We start from the raw sequence: 15680 nt of genomic DNA on the forward strand, positions 1-15680 counted from the left end.
TATGTAGTTGGCTAACCAAACTATAATTTGTATTTATATTTCCCAACTTTTTATCCTGAAAAAATGCCAAGCACACAGAAAAGAGCGGCAAGAATAAGATATTGATTTCTACATATTCTTTTCTTGGATTCACAAATTGTTAATGTTCTGGCACATCTGCTTTATTTCTCTCATTATATTTATACTTGCATATTTATATATCTACGTACTGTTTCTGAACCATCTGAGGAACAGCTGCAGTCATCATCATACTTTGCTCCTAAATACTATATAGTACGTACCTCCTAAGAACAAGGATGTTCTCCAACAAAACTATAATAAAACAATCACATTCAGAACATTTCATCTTAACCCAAAAATATTATCTAGACATCAGTTGCATTTCTATATGCTAGTAATAAAGTTGCAAGATAAATTAAGAAAACAATCCCAACTACAACTGCACCAAAAACAATAAAATACCTAGGAATAAACTTAACCAAGGAGGTGAAAGACCTGTACTCTGAAAACTACAAAACATGGATGACAGAAATTGAAGACAACACAAACAAATGGAAAGATATTCTGTGTTCATGGATTGAACAATAAATATTGTTAAAATGTCTATCCTACCCAAAGCAACCTACAAATTTAATGCAATCCCTATCAAAATACAGACAGCATTTTTCACAAAACTAGAATAAATAATCCTAAAATTGGTGTAGAACACAAAAGACTCTGAATAGCCAAAGCAATCCTGAAAAACCAAAGTATCCAATCCCAGATTTCAAATTAACCTACAAACCTGCAGTAATCAAAACAGTATCATATTGGCACAGAAACAGACACACAGATCTACAGAACAGAGATCCCAAAACGAAACCAACAATTATTTGGTCAATTAATCTTCAACAAAGGAGGCAAAAATACTCAATGGGAAAAAGACAGCCTTTTCAACAAATGTTGCTGGGAAAACTGGACAGCCACATGCAAAAGAATGAAAGTGGACCATTTTCTTACACCATACACAAAAAAAAGCTCAAAATGGCTGAAAGACCTAAAGGTGAGACCTGAAACCGTAAAAATCCTAGAAGAGAACATAGGCAGTAATCTCTAGTATCAGGCACAGCAACATTTTTCTAGAAAAATGTTGTCTCCTGAGGCAAGGGAAACAAAAGCAAAATAAACTATTGGACTACTTCAAAATGAAAACTTCTGCACAGCAAAGGAAATAATCAACAAAACTAAAAAACAATTTACTGAATGGGAAAAGATATTTGCAAGTGACATATCTGATAAAGGGTTAGTATTCAAAATACATAAGGAATTTATATAACTCAAAACCAAAAAACCAAATAACCCAATTAAGAAATGGGCAGGAGATATGAACAGACATTTCTCCAAAAAAGACATACAGATGGCCAGCAGATACATGAATAGATGTTCAACATCACTCATCATCAGGGAAATGCAAATCAAAACCACAATGAGATATCACCTCACACCTGTCAGAATGGCTGAAATCAAAACCACAACAACAAGCGTAGGCAAGATGTGGAGAAAAGGAACCCTCTTGCGATGCTGATGGAAATGCAAACTGGTGCTGCCATTCTGGAAAACAGTATGGAGGTTCCTCAAAAAGTTAAAAATAGAATTACCGTATGACCCAGTAACTTCACTACTGGATATTTACCCAAAGAATACAAAAACACTAATTCAAAAAGATAAACGTACCCCTATGTTTATTGCAGCATTATTTGCAATAGCGAAACAATGGAAGCATACCAAGTGTTCATATATAGATGAATGGATAAAGATGCAGTATGTATACACAACCACCCACCCACAAAACGGAATATTACTCAGCCATGAAAAAGAAAGAAGTCTTGTCATTTGCAACAACATGGATGGAGCTAGAGAGTATAATGCTAAGTGAAGTCAGTCAGTCAGAGAAAGACAAATACCATAGGATTTCACTCATGTGTGGAATTTAAGAAACCAAACAAATGAAGAAAACAAGAGACAAACCAAAAAAAAAAATCCCCAAAACAATAACAACAAAAAACCTAGACTCTTAACTACAGAGAACAAACTTCCGGTTGCCAGAGGGGAGTTGAGTGTGGGAATAGGTGAAATAGGTGAAGGAGATTAAGGGTACACTTATCATGATGAGTGTTGAGCAATGTGTATGGAATCACTGAATCACTATATTGTACACCCAAAACTAATACAACACTGTATGTTAACTACACTGTAATTAAAAATTTTTTAAATGTTAAAAAAATAAATTAAAAAAATTATGTAACATACCTAATATTTAAAATTGCCTACCTAACATTAACTAATTGTACCAATATTATTCTTTATAGCTAATTTTTTTAATGTTTATTTTTGAGAGAGACAGAGTGTGAGCAGGGGAGGGGCAGAGAGAGAGGGAGACACACAGCAGGCTCCAGGCTCTAAGATGTCAGCACAGAAGCCTAATGTGGGGCTCGAACTCACAAACCGTGAGATCATGACCTGAGCCGAAGTCAGATGCTTAACCAACTGAGCCATCCCGACACCCCCCTTTATAGCTAATTTTACTCCCAGATCTGGAAGCCAGTTGAAGATAATACACATTTTTTATTTCATGTCTTTATTCTTCTTTAACCTAGATTATAGTAGGATATTCCCCATTTAAAAAAAATTTTTTTAACACTTATTTATTTATTATTGAGAGACAGAAAGACAGAGCATGAGCAGGGGAGGGGCAGAGAGAGAGAGGAAGACACAGAATCCGAAGCAGGCTCCAGGCTCTGAGCTGTCAGCACGGGCCCTACAAGGGGCTTGAACTCACAAACTGCGAGATCATGACCTGAGCCGAAGTTGTACGCTTAACTGACTGAGCCACCCAGGCACCCCCCTCACCCATTTTTAACATCTATTTATTTTTGGAGAGACAGAGAGAGAGAGAGACAGAGAGAGAAAGAGACAGAAAGAAAGTGGGGGAGGAGCAGAGAAAGAGAGGGAGACACAGAATCCAAAGCAGGCTCCAGGTTCTGAGCTATCAGCACAGAGCCGGACGCGGGGCTCAAACTCACAAACTGGGAGATGAAGACCTGAGCTGAAGTCAGACACTCAACTGACTGAGCCACCCAGGTGCCCCATGATACTCCCCATTTTTTTCTCTGAATAGTCTGTATACTTTTTTAAATTGTCCTCCCCCACCTTTTCTTTCATGAGACTCATATTTTTTAAGAATTCAGGCCAGGGGTGCCTGGGTGACTCAGTTGCTTGGGCATCCGATTTCAGCTCAGGTCATGATCTCATGATCTCACAGCTTGTGAGTTCGAGCCCTGTATTCGGCTCTGCGTTGACAGCTCAGAGCCTGGAGCCTGCCTAGGATTCTGTGTCTCCCTCTCTCTCTCTACCCTCTTCTGCTCATGTTCTGTCTCTCTCTGTCTCAAAAATAAATAAACTTAAAAAAAATTTTTTTTAATTAAATAAATAAACAAAAATAATTCAGGCCAGTTTAGTTTTTTTTTTTTTTTTTTTGGTAGAATTTTCCTGTTAGACACATCCAAACTAAGGAAAATTCTATAAACAAACTGGCCCAGATTCTTAAAAAATATTGCTTTCAGAAAACAATACATCATATACTTATTAATTGTAATAAATGCCATTATCTTCTGTTCTATTATAAAAATATTTTTTTAAAAATGCTGGTCTTAACCTACTCAATGCCCTTGGCAGGCTGTAGTTTGAAAAATACTGCTCCAGATCATGGTTATACGAATATAAGTTAGCTTCAAAATGCAGACAGAAATGAAACTGTCACAAAATACTCAGAATTAAAAAGAGCCATTCAGAACACAAATATGATTGCTAAGTCAAGGAAGCCAGCCTTCCATCGGTCCTGGAATGGTCTGTGTTACGAACAAGCAACACCATTTACTTACACAAAAATAAAAACACGAGAAACTATTTAGTACCAGGCACTACATGTTCTGTACTCTCAGTAAATCTTTACAGCAAACCAATGAAGTTGGTATTATCTACATTTCACACGTAAGGAAGCATGCTTAGACATGTTAAGTGACTGAAGTCCAGAAAAGGGGTAGAACTGGGTTTGAACTGAATCTTCTTGTCATCAAAGCCCATGACCTTGCTACTAGGCCACCAGGGCCCCCAAGCACAGCACGTGTTCCAAAGGAAGAAAGACTCACCATCTGACAACGTTCGAACAGCAACATCTTGTGTGGAGACTCCAGGACCATGTTTGTTGTAAGCCACCACTCGGAAACTATACTCTGTATATTTTTTCAACCCATTAACAGTATGGGAGTGACTTGAAACGTCAACATCCTTGAATAAAATAAAACAATTTCCATGGATACAACTCAAGCCAAAAGACATGCTGTGAAATAATGCGCTATACAAATTCTATATTTGATACAATGCAGATTTTTATCTCTTTTACAGAATGCTACCTAACAAAGTGGAATAATCATAAACACTGGCAATTTACTGGGAAATACTGCTTGTTGTTTAGTGACCCTTGCTGATAAAAAATACAGAATAAAACTTGGTACAAAGAAATAGAGTCTGCTGACTTTTCATTTCCTATATACATCTTTTTTATTCTCAGATTTCTAGACAAGCAAGTATTGAGTTTCGGAAATATATTTCAACTCCACTATTCCAATCAATGGATGAAAAAATGGCTTCATCTTATACCTGTTCTTTATCAGTCCCTTTTTCCATGTAGTACAATTTGTAATTCTGAATTTCCCCATTGCCAGACAGAGGTGTTTCCCAGGTGACAGTGATGGACGTAGGTGAAGCTGCATGTGCTCGGATGTTAGGTGCTGGGCCAGGAAGCTGAACTAGAAGGAAAATTTTGAGACAGTGAGATATGAGTGATATTTAATATACTCCTCAATAACCATTCTCAGCAGTAATGTCATTTTGGCCATGTTTTTAAAAACAATAAAAACTGAGAAAACGTTTTGATGGAAGTGGCTTTAGGATAATATATAATTAAATGCATTGCCCTGTTTATGACTCAAATTATAACCAAAAATGATCTGTGAGGTATCTCAAATGTATTCAATGAAAAAAATAAACATTGCAGAATTTTTCCTGTGGTTTATAAAGTCCTAATTCTTCAGTAGCACACAAAAACAGCCATCACAAAAAGAGAGCCTTCTGGAGATTAAGAGCACACTTATCATGATGAGTACTGAGTAATGTACAGAACTGCTGCATCACTGTATTGTACACCTGAAACTAATATAAGTATGTTAGTTATACTGTGATTAAAGTAAAAAACTTAATAAGAAAAAAAAAAAAAGAGAGAGCGCCTTTTTTTTTTACCAGGAACTGGGGAAATGATGGACAGGGTGCCTGCCCGCAAAGAATTCCCAGTCTAGAGGGAAGTCAGACATATAAGTGTTACAAATAATGTCACAAGTGCTAACAGATTTCGTGATTGTAACAAAAACATAAAGAGAATACACACTTTGCTTTGGGAGGGGGTGGGGAGGCAAGGGAAGGACTGGGGAAGACTTCTGGGAAGCAAGAAGGAACAGCTTTCTCAGACACCAAGGGGAAAATTATTCCAGTCAATGGGGATGATACGTGAGAAGACAGTGTAATGTGGTTCAGGCTGAATACTGAATAAATGTGGGAGGGAGAATGTTTAAAAGGAGGACACGAGCCAAAGAGCTTCTAATGTGCTGCTGTGGAGTCTGAATTATCTCTTGTAGGTGTTAGGTAATTACTGAAAAATTATGAGCAGGAACATGACATGACATGATCAGATCTGTATTTAGAAAGGACATGTGAACACATGCATGGAAGAAAAACAGTATGGGAATAAGACTAGATAAAAGAATAATGATTTTAAAAATAGCTACCATTTACTGAATGCTTATAATCAGTCCGGCTTAAAGTGCTTTACGCTTTACATAAATTTCAATTATGTCTTATTTAATCCTTGTACTAACTCACATGAGAGGGATACTACTGTCATCCCTATTTACACATGAGGTTGAGATTAAGAATCGTTCTTAAATGATGGGAAAGTTAGTGAGCAGTGGGGCCAGGAGTTGCACACTTTCTGATTCTAACACCTGGACTCAAGGAGACCAGTTAGGAGATTATTACAACACCCTCTGTGGGATGGTTAGTTCCCTGGTTGTCCAGCTCTACCTCCTACAACAGTTCCCATACCTTTTTACTATATTCTTTTTGTCTGATAGGTTCCAGTTCCAATTTATACACAAATTCTGGAAGTTGCCTACACCTACACTTTGGTAGACAGTCTATATTTGAAAACAATTTCTCTGGTGCTAGTGTTTCTGCAACAGAATCCATTAGATTTTAGGAGAAGGGGAAAAAACTAGCAAAATGTAAAACAAATTGGATTTCTTAAATAACAGCACCACAGTTTGACAGTTTTGCTACCAAAGTAGAGAAACCTAAATGTGGTTATTCTGACAGTTGTTTCTTTATTTAGCCATAAATCATGTTATTCATTTAATGTTAAGAGCATCCTTTTGTGCAGCCTGACAGGTGGGATTTGTCACACTTCTCCTGCTACGGAAAACTTTCCTCTAACTTATCAAAGGAAAAGGAAAACAAAACAGTCCCCCAATTCCCTTGAAATCACTTTCAATATATTCACTGGATAAACATAAGCAAATATTATCCTTAAAAGGCACTAAGAAATTCTTCCATTTAACCTGTACAGTGGCATAATAAATGGAAAACATTTTCAGATGGTTTGTTCAGCTAAACATGTGAAATATTTTCTGAGGACTGACTCCAACACTTACACCTTCGCCCGCCACAGGCTGAACACCTCCAAATGAAGTGTAAGTCTCTTTCTGCTAACTTGTCTTTTGCCAAAACATGTTATAGTCGCTTTCCATCCCTCAAATACCCTCAAGAGAATCAGGTTCCCCTTCCACCTACATTCTTATTTCACCTCTTTCTTCTAATCAAACTCCTTGACCAAAAGATTGTGCTGCCTACTTTCCTTAGAATAATAGAGGTACAATATTAGATAGAAAGGATCAGAGGAAAGACGCTAGAAGACATCTGAGGTAGGTCTTACAGGATCAATAAAACTGGACTGTGTATCGGCAGAATCATATTGCCTTACACCATCTGCTACTGTTTGATGGGAATTAATTTTATCTGCCCTAATTCACAAGTCCTTGATGGCAAGGAACTGGTACTTTCTGCACTTGCTATAGTACGCAAGGCTACACAGAAGACAGACCTTGCTATAAGTCTACCTACAGGTATGGCCAACAGACAGGTGGAAGACTCACCCTCAGGCTGTGTTTCTACTCGGAGTGGAGCTGAACTTTCTCCAGAGCCATGTTTATTTTGAGCCATAACTCTAAAGATGTACACAGTGGCTGGCATTAGGTTTTGAATGGTCACCTGCATTTCTCCTGGGCGACTGGTATTCTCAACACGTTCCCTTTAGACAAAGAGGGGTTTGGAAAGAAACAGCATTGATTAGGAATACTTCTAGAATGTGCGGTTTCATTTTCACTGCAAGTCCTATAGATATAATACCACATCAAAATCTTAATTGAAGTCAAAGAACTCTCAAAAAAGCAAACCTTTGGGGTGCAACAGGGCACAGAATACAGACACTGGCAAAGAACAATGTCACATGTGCCTGATAACTTACTGACATTTTGCTTAAACATGACTGACTTTGCAGGTCATAACCACAACTTCCTTTCAGAGAAGGCACAGACAAGGATCTTCTCACTGCCATTTCAAATGAGACAGCTGGTCATCAATTTTGTAGGCTTTAGGAATCACTGAGTTTTTAAGGAGTGATTTCCAGGGAGACAAACAGAAGCTGATTACAGGTATGACCCAATTATCAAAGAAAATATCAAGGAAGTCTGTGTATATTTTGGATAAAAGACCCAATAAAAAGAAAACTAGAGATTAACACTTTTAAAGTTGGGAACATTAAACATTTAAATGAATCCTAAGTAATCCAATTTTTAAAATAAGCCAATCCTGATACTGATTTTCATAATTTATTTGTTAAAACAAATACTCTTTTTGAATGATTTCCAAACTGATTTGAAATATTTGACAAATTTTATGACAAACAGGACAAATGAATCCAGTGGTCTGGTGCTATGAACTGAAAACATAAAAGCAGTTATTTGTTTTCTCTATCCTCAGGGTCTGTGTGTCCACACTTGGGTCCATAATTATGTTCAGCCTACTGTATGTACTATAATAAAAACTAATTCATATGACACAAGCATTTTCAACAAATATTGTGGAAGTATTCATTCACTGTATTAGACAAATAGCTGGCCTTTATGGATCACCGATCATGTAAGGAGAGCTCTGTATCTATCCTGACAGTAATAAAAAAGGCCCAAAACTACTCTGTGGAAGAAATTACCTGAAACCACATAATCAATTGAATTAAAATTCTTACTTTAAAATATTGGTAATTTTCTCTGAAATCACTGATTAAAATTAATTTAGTTCTACATGACCATACATCAATTGGCCTGATTGTATGTGAACATTTACATTTCAGATATTTGTGTTTTTCAATAGCTTTCTAGCTTTTTTAAACTACCTCATTTTAATTTAAAACAAACAAACAAACAAACAAACAAACAAACAGTACCCACATCATACTTATAGAGTGTCTGTCTCTATATGAGCAGGTAGGTCCACTGGAGAAGAGCACTATGGGAACAGTTACTGCTCTAAGATACCTGAGGTACATACAGGTACTTTTCTCTTCAGCTAACCCTCCAAATCACAACATTTAAATGGAGGATATGAGCTGATTTCTTACACTTTGAAGTTTCTGACCTTTGGTCTGATCACAAATGATTGCTGTCTGGTATGTTACACTTTACCAAAAAAAAGCTGCCTGTGAGAGCACAGGTGGTCTGTTCTGCTCACTCTGTACATAAAAGTTCAAACAAAAAGTTAATTGTACAAAAAGCTGAGACTATCTTGAGAAAGACAGTTGGGGGAGGCACCATTTTACTTTAAGTTGAAGTGAGTGTCTCATTCACATTCACATATTACATAAGAACTGAGCAGAATGCTCATACTGCAGCACTCACAAACGTGTGCAGATGCATGAACGGAAATTTGCCTTCTGTACGTAAACCTTTGTATGGTAATAATAACGTGTATATTTTTTGTTCATTCCTATGTGAAAGGGACAAAAACAAGAGAAATGAGTGAAGAGAACTAAAAATCTGGAATAAATTTCTATAGAAGCATTACAATTAAAAAAAATCAGTAATAGGTATGATTCCTTCAGATGAAATAAATACCCAGCACCTACCTGCAAAAGCTTGTAACACTAGATTGGTTTGAGGTCCCAGAACCATGTGTCTGTCTAGAAAAAACTTTTGACTTGAGGACAAGATCCAGGGTGAGTTACAAAGTACAATTCTCATAAATGTGTGACGTTACAATGGAACTTGGGTTAGAATGTGTTAGCTAAGAATCAAGGGAGAAAGACAAAGGTATTTTTTATATTAAGACAGTGCTGGGCTAGGCGATAAGAGCTTCAATTCTACTTTTGGCAAGCTACTAGCTTTCTGGGGGACTGTAGGCCAATCATTAATTCCTTCTGAGCCAGAAAGCAAATATTTACAGACAAAATGGAAAATATTATGTAGTTACTTATATAACCTATTAAAATGTAGCCATTTGAAAATGTAAAAATATTCTTAGCTCCTGGGTCATAAAAATAACAAGTCTGATTTGGTCCAAGGTCCAATATACTTGCCTTGTCTTCCTGCCTTGACAACTCCTGGGCTCAACTTATAGCTAAGGTTTCGTCCAACTCTGAAATGCTATTAATTTTGGAATAACTCACTCTGTTTTTTTCCATTTAGTGCCTAATATCAGAAATGCACTTCTATTACACTAAAGGCATTGGGGAAAAAAAAACAAGGTGAACATTTCCTAGATGCAAATGCAGAGGAAGGACCCTTTGAAATCTCAAGAAACTCTGGCACCCAATACACATGACCAATATATGACCAAGACACATACTGCCACCTGGTGGTTGATTTTTCAAATGCAGGAAGTGGAAGGCTTTGTAAATTCCTCACACTGCATTCTGATTATAAGTCTATGAAGAAAAGTTACGACCCTCGTTTTTCAGATGGGAAAAGTTAAGCTTATAAAGGTCAAATAAATTCTATTTATAAAACAAGTGAGCAGGATCTAGTCTTCTGACTTAGTGTTCTTTCTACTCCTTCATTGCTTATATTCAGAAATCATAAGCTTCATTCACAAATGAAGTGACAAAAAAATTAGTCTCCAAGAACCTTCCTTTGAAATATTCCCCATATTTATCCTGTCCACTCCAAGTCATGGCTCTCCCTTTCGTCCAGGCCATACCTACCACACGACTAGGTTAACTACCTGATTTGTCTCGCTGACTTTATTTCTTCTCCTCTTCTATGTAGTGCTCATAAACTACTAAGAAAAGCTAATAAAATCACAGTGCACACTTGCTCAGGAGTCTAAAATGGTCCCTTCTTAACTGACTGTGTCCAAATTCTTACTGGCATTATGACATCTGGCTCCAAGCTTCCACTTTATTATAATCTCTTACTAATTCCTACCAAAACTCTGGGCCACTTAAGCCAGCTTTCTTACTTTCCCATCCTTCAAACACCAGACAGACACATTAAGTTGGATCCTCCTTGCATCTCTTCTTCCTTTATATATACTTGCCTTGTCTTCCTGCCTGACAATTTAATTTTAAATTGAAGTGACAGATTCTCATTAAAAACAAAAGTATATATAGTTAAAAAAAAAAATCTGAAAGTCCCAGTTTTTTCTCTCTCCTCAAAGCATGTCCTTCCCTGACACCTAACCATGGCATGGACTGACCTGTATCTTACCAGATCTCTCCATGTCAGCTTTTCTCAATCTTGGCACTAGCGAGCTGCTGGGCAGGATAATTCTTTGTTGTAAGGGGCTGTCCTGCACATTGCAAGACGTTTATCAGCATCTGTGGCTTCTACTCATTGGACATCAGTAAGCATCCTCCCTCATCTCAGTTGTAATAACCAAAAATGTCACCAGACGTTGCCGAATGTCTCCCAAGGGATGGGCAAACTGCCTGTTTGAGAATCACTGTTCTAAGCATTTACATACACATCAAAATATATAGACACATCATTTAAAAATTCCTATATCACATTTCATGTGGATATACATATATTAATTATGTGCTCATTTCTCCATGAATGGGCATTTACTTTCATTCCTCTTTTCATTCTTACAATGCTACAATAAACATTTTTATGAGTGCCCTATGCATACCGGTTATCTATAGAACACCCAGAAGTGTAACTGTTGGGCTGACAGGTATATGCACTAAAGAGATAAAAAAAATAATTCTGCCAAACCACTTTCTCCAAAGGCTACTCTTATATTGCCACCAAAAGCCTAGAGTGGATTTCTTCCCAGCATTTAACTTGCTTAACACTAGATATTATCAATTTAAAATCTTTGCCAACTTTGTAAGTGAAAAATGGTTTCACTTTTTGTATTATTACATTGTATCTCCAAGACTACAAGTGATGGCAAAACCTTTTTTAACTTTAACAGGCTTTCCATTAACTTCTGTTAATCATCCACTTGTACCATTTGCCTCTTGGAGTATCTTTTAGTTATGACTTATAGGAGCTCTTTATATAGACTGGATGGCAATATTATTTTCTTATAACTGTTACCAATTTTTCCCCAGCTTATCACTTGATGGTTTGATTTTGTTCATGATGTTTTATCACATGGAATTTTACATTGTTGTATAATAAGCTTTGTATATCTCTCCTGTTGTGGCTTCTGGATTTCCTGTCTTCCTTTAAAAGGCCTTTCAAACTCAAATGATAAAGCAGTTGTATTTTCTTCTAATACATTTATAAGCTTTAAAATCTCTTCATCTATCTATAATTTATTGTCATACATGATATAAGACAGAGCTGTAGAACTTCCATTCTTTCCACCAAATGGAGTCAATTATCTCAACATGACTTCTTGAATAAGCTGTTACCTCTCCATTGACTGAAATGAATTTATTCCCTGGACAAGTATTTATTTACTGCTATTATATGCCAGGCCCTGTTCCAGGTGCTGGTGATATTCTACTGATATGACAGACACCAGAAATTGGTTAATAAAGAGAGAAAATTTCAGAGTGTTCCGTGTTCTGGAAACAAGCAGAAAGACAAAACAGGATGATGTGACAGCAGTGGTGTTGTGGTCAACGTTTAATAACCAGCTCTGGTTTGTAGCACTTGTCTCAGTAAATACTCATGCCACACCCCATTTTGAGCTACCAAGTTGTCATGGGTTTACAAAATTTCCTGAAAATTTAACAACATGCTTGGAAACAAGCTGGCCCCAGAACATCACTGTGTGATAGGGTTGGAGGGGGGCTAAGCCGGGTGAGTATTCACGGAAGGCCTACAAAGGTGTCATCTGAAGATGACTGGTAAGAAGCCAGAAACAGTTGTTTGTGAGGGAAATGCATTTCTGGTAGAAGGAACAGCAGAGACAAAGGACCTATAATGGAAAGAAGTTTGTTATTCTGAGGAATTACTAAATGGTTTTTTCTTTTGTGAAATATTATGAAATTAGCAAGGAGATGTGAAAGACCATTGGAGACATTCTAACACAAGCCATTCGGTAGTAATGTCTTGCCTTTTTGTGTCTAGAACCATGTTTCTTTATCTTTGCAATGCCAAAAACATCTGGTACAGTGTTCAGATAAACATCATTCTAGCAGAAGCTCCATCTATCTCAAAGCTCTATCTATCTCCAACTGGCTCAAATTAGGTCACTCGGACTTCTCAAAAGTATTAAATCAAGGGATTATGATTTAGGTTCCTGTATTTGTGGAACTTGACAGTCTAGTTATTAAATACAATATGTACCAGATGTAAGCACCCTGGTAGAAACACAAGCTTTATTTCATCTGTGAGGGCCCTAGCCCAAACAGTGATTTCAGCTTTCTTATTTTGATATGAATAAAGAAATCTACTGGACAAGGCTAAGAATACACAGCATGCGGCTTGGTTCTTCCGAAAGTTTTTATAATTTGGTTGGGAAAACAACACAAATATACATAAAATAGAAGAGTAACAATTTATGGCAGTATAAGATCCTATGTTGTCATAATTAAGTGCAATATTAGTGGCAGAAATGCATATAAGAGAAAGACTATGCGAAAAAGTGGAGAAAAATGCATGAGGACTTCATGGGGCTTAATCTGGGCCACAAAGGATTCACTAACTTCAGCTTCAGTTGGGAAAGGGGGAAGTGACAGAAGAGAACACACTTGAAGAAAGGCAGTGTAGTGATAGGAATTGGACTGGTTTCATTAGAAAGTGAATTAAACTGTGAGGTGAGGCAAGTAAGGCTGGACAAATAAAATAAAGCTGGACTATGGGTAAAGTGGCCTGGGGATTCTGGAAAATCTCCCATAAGCAATGGAGAAGCAACATGAGCTCCTAAAAGAGGTGGAGATGGAGAGAAATTTAATGGAAGTGCTGTTTTTTTAGGAAAATTAGCTACTAATTACTCTTATATCATCAAGGAGACCCCCTAGAGCTGGGCAGTCCACATCCACATAAGGGTGCAGGCAAATACTCATTTATGATTACTTCTGTAAATTAAGTCTACCTTAATTTCTAGAATCTGAATGTTCTAAGTAAGCCACATCCTATAGGCTGTGCTGACTGAATCTTATGAAAAAAGAACAGCCCTCATTACATTTTAATACTTCTGCCTAAAAAGCTCTATCTACCTTCTCCCCAAGTCATTCCAGGGAGGCAGGAAAGAATACCAGGACTTGAGTCTGTTTGGGATAAGTTTTAATGACCTAAAATTGGGAAATATGCATCTTGGTGGTCATATTTTCTGGACTGGAAATTGGTACAGATTCTGCACAACAAAGAGCCAGGGTGAGCATGACTGGCCTGGGGTAGACCAAGATGCAACCACTGGCTCCAGACATACAGACACTTACCTAACAATCCCTTCCTTGGTGTAGAAGACAGAATAGGTAAGGTTGTCCCCGTGAGGATCTGATGCAGGTGTCCGCCATGTCAATTTGATGAAGCGGGTAGAGACCAGCGAGGCCACGACATCCCGAGGAGCTGAAGGCAGTGGTCCCGTTGTGGCTGGTGCTAGATGGTCAGTAGTGGCACTGGTCAGTGAAGTGGGAGGTAATGTTGGGATGGCAACATCTTGTCATGTGCAAACATTGGGGAATATGAAGGGCAAACCACGACGGTTTTAAAAAAGAGAACAGAAAAACAAAAAACAAAAAAGAAATAAACAAAACCACGATGGGAAATAAAATAAAATGAATGAACATAAAAAAGGCCATTAAACTGAAGGCTAACATGCAGGCCAGGGGTAACTACTGAAAACTAATGGGCACTATTCAAGACACATCACTGTAGAGCAAGCAGACTTTTTGGTCACTATAATGGTTGTGGGTAAGGGACAGGGAAGGTGACAGCTGAGAATAAAACATCTCACAGAAGGACACAGCAGTGACCAAGTAATTTTTTTTTAATCCTGAAAGCAGCATGCATCACCTGTCAAACCTTTCACATAAAAGTCTCATCTACTGATAAAACCTCAGTATTTTTAGCTACTTTATCAAATATGGAATAACATGTGCAGTATGGAGGAGTGTAGGTACTCTCAGCATAGGCCCAGGCTACCGTCAGCCTTAAGGCACAGCTGTGGGTCTTCGGCTCTGCAGGAGATTCAAGAGCCACCTCTTTAACTTCAGACTAACATTAAACTCTGCTCTCTGTAATTTGGCAATCCCCAGGGAAGTTCGACAACTTTCCTCACTTCACAAATAGTTCATCTGCTATCTTCATCAATTCACTTAACTACAATAGTATAAAAACATGAATCAAAAATTCCAAAACCATAAAAATACAACACTTAGGTAGCTCATCTGTTTGTTACAGCCCTCTCTGCAATATATATTTCTGTGGCTTGCAGAACTCAGGAACTGGGTGGGACAGATGAAGTGAAGGCAAGTCAAAGCTCTGCTTGTCAAGAGCCTCATATATTTGTAGTCATGGGTAACTTTATTACTCGCTGAGGCAGTCCATTCTGTTGCTGGACACTTCTGATTTTCCTAATAGTGAACTTAAAATCTCCTTCATCTTGGGGCCAGAAAGTATAAGGATAATTTCACAATTTTCAACTAAAGGAGTTCATCAGAATTCTGGCAAAACCTTAATGGGAAAATTAGGAGAAAAAGGGCAGAGAGGAAAACACGAAAACTCCTGAAGCTGGTTTTCAATGAAATGTTAAGTCAACAATCTCCAGGAAAGATCTGTGAACTGCAGAGAATCTAAAGTGAAGCAGTCAAATAAATACACCAGGTAGAATGAGTTCTCTAAGGGAAAGTACAGAGGAAGACCAACCTAACGTCGCTCTTCAGGTGGGGCAGGGTGGAAGTCATCCAACAGCTATCATTTCTACATGGCACTCTGGCTCATGTACTCACTGAATCCTTACAACAACTCTATGAAAAATTTTATTTCTGTCTTCTGTGTAGAGGCTGACAGTTAAGAGGGCTAAACCACTCATCCTAAGTCACAGATGGTAAGTGATGGAGTGTAAAAAATCAACTT

General features: G+C 37.6%; 1 protein-coding gene across 3 annotated transcripts in view; it reads right to left on the bottom strand.

The window, feature by feature from the left end:
• The window catches only part of NEO1 (neogenin 1), a 239249-nt gene that overhangs the window by 46783 nt on the left and 176786 nt on the right, over positions 1 to 15680 (bottom strand). For all 3 annotated transcript variants that reach the window (XM_047074419.1, XM_047074420.1, XM_047074418.1), the window contains exons 8-11: positions 14042 to 14201; positions 7302 to 7456; positions 4699 to 4847; positions 4188 to 4326 (exon numbers count right to left, since the gene is read on the bottom strand). In XM_047074419.1, the coding sequence (XP_046930375.1) occupies positions 4188 to 4326; positions 4699 to 4847; positions 7302 to 7456; positions 14042 to 14201 (603 nt within the window). The remainder of the gene's footprint in view (positions 1 to 4187; positions 4327 to 4698; positions 4848 to 7301; positions 7457 to 14041; positions 14202 to 15680) is intronic.

This window comes from Lynx rufus, unplaced genomic scaffold (genome assembly GCF_022079265.1).
Source record: "Lynx rufus isolate CCGP_SWC_20201006 ecotype Redwood Valley unplaced genomic scaffold, mLynRuf1.p SCAF_13, whole genome shotgun sequence".
In the NCBI taxonomy this organism is placed as follows: domain Eukaryota; kingdom Metazoa; phylum Chordata; class Mammalia; order Carnivora; family Felidae; genus Lynx; species Lynx rufus.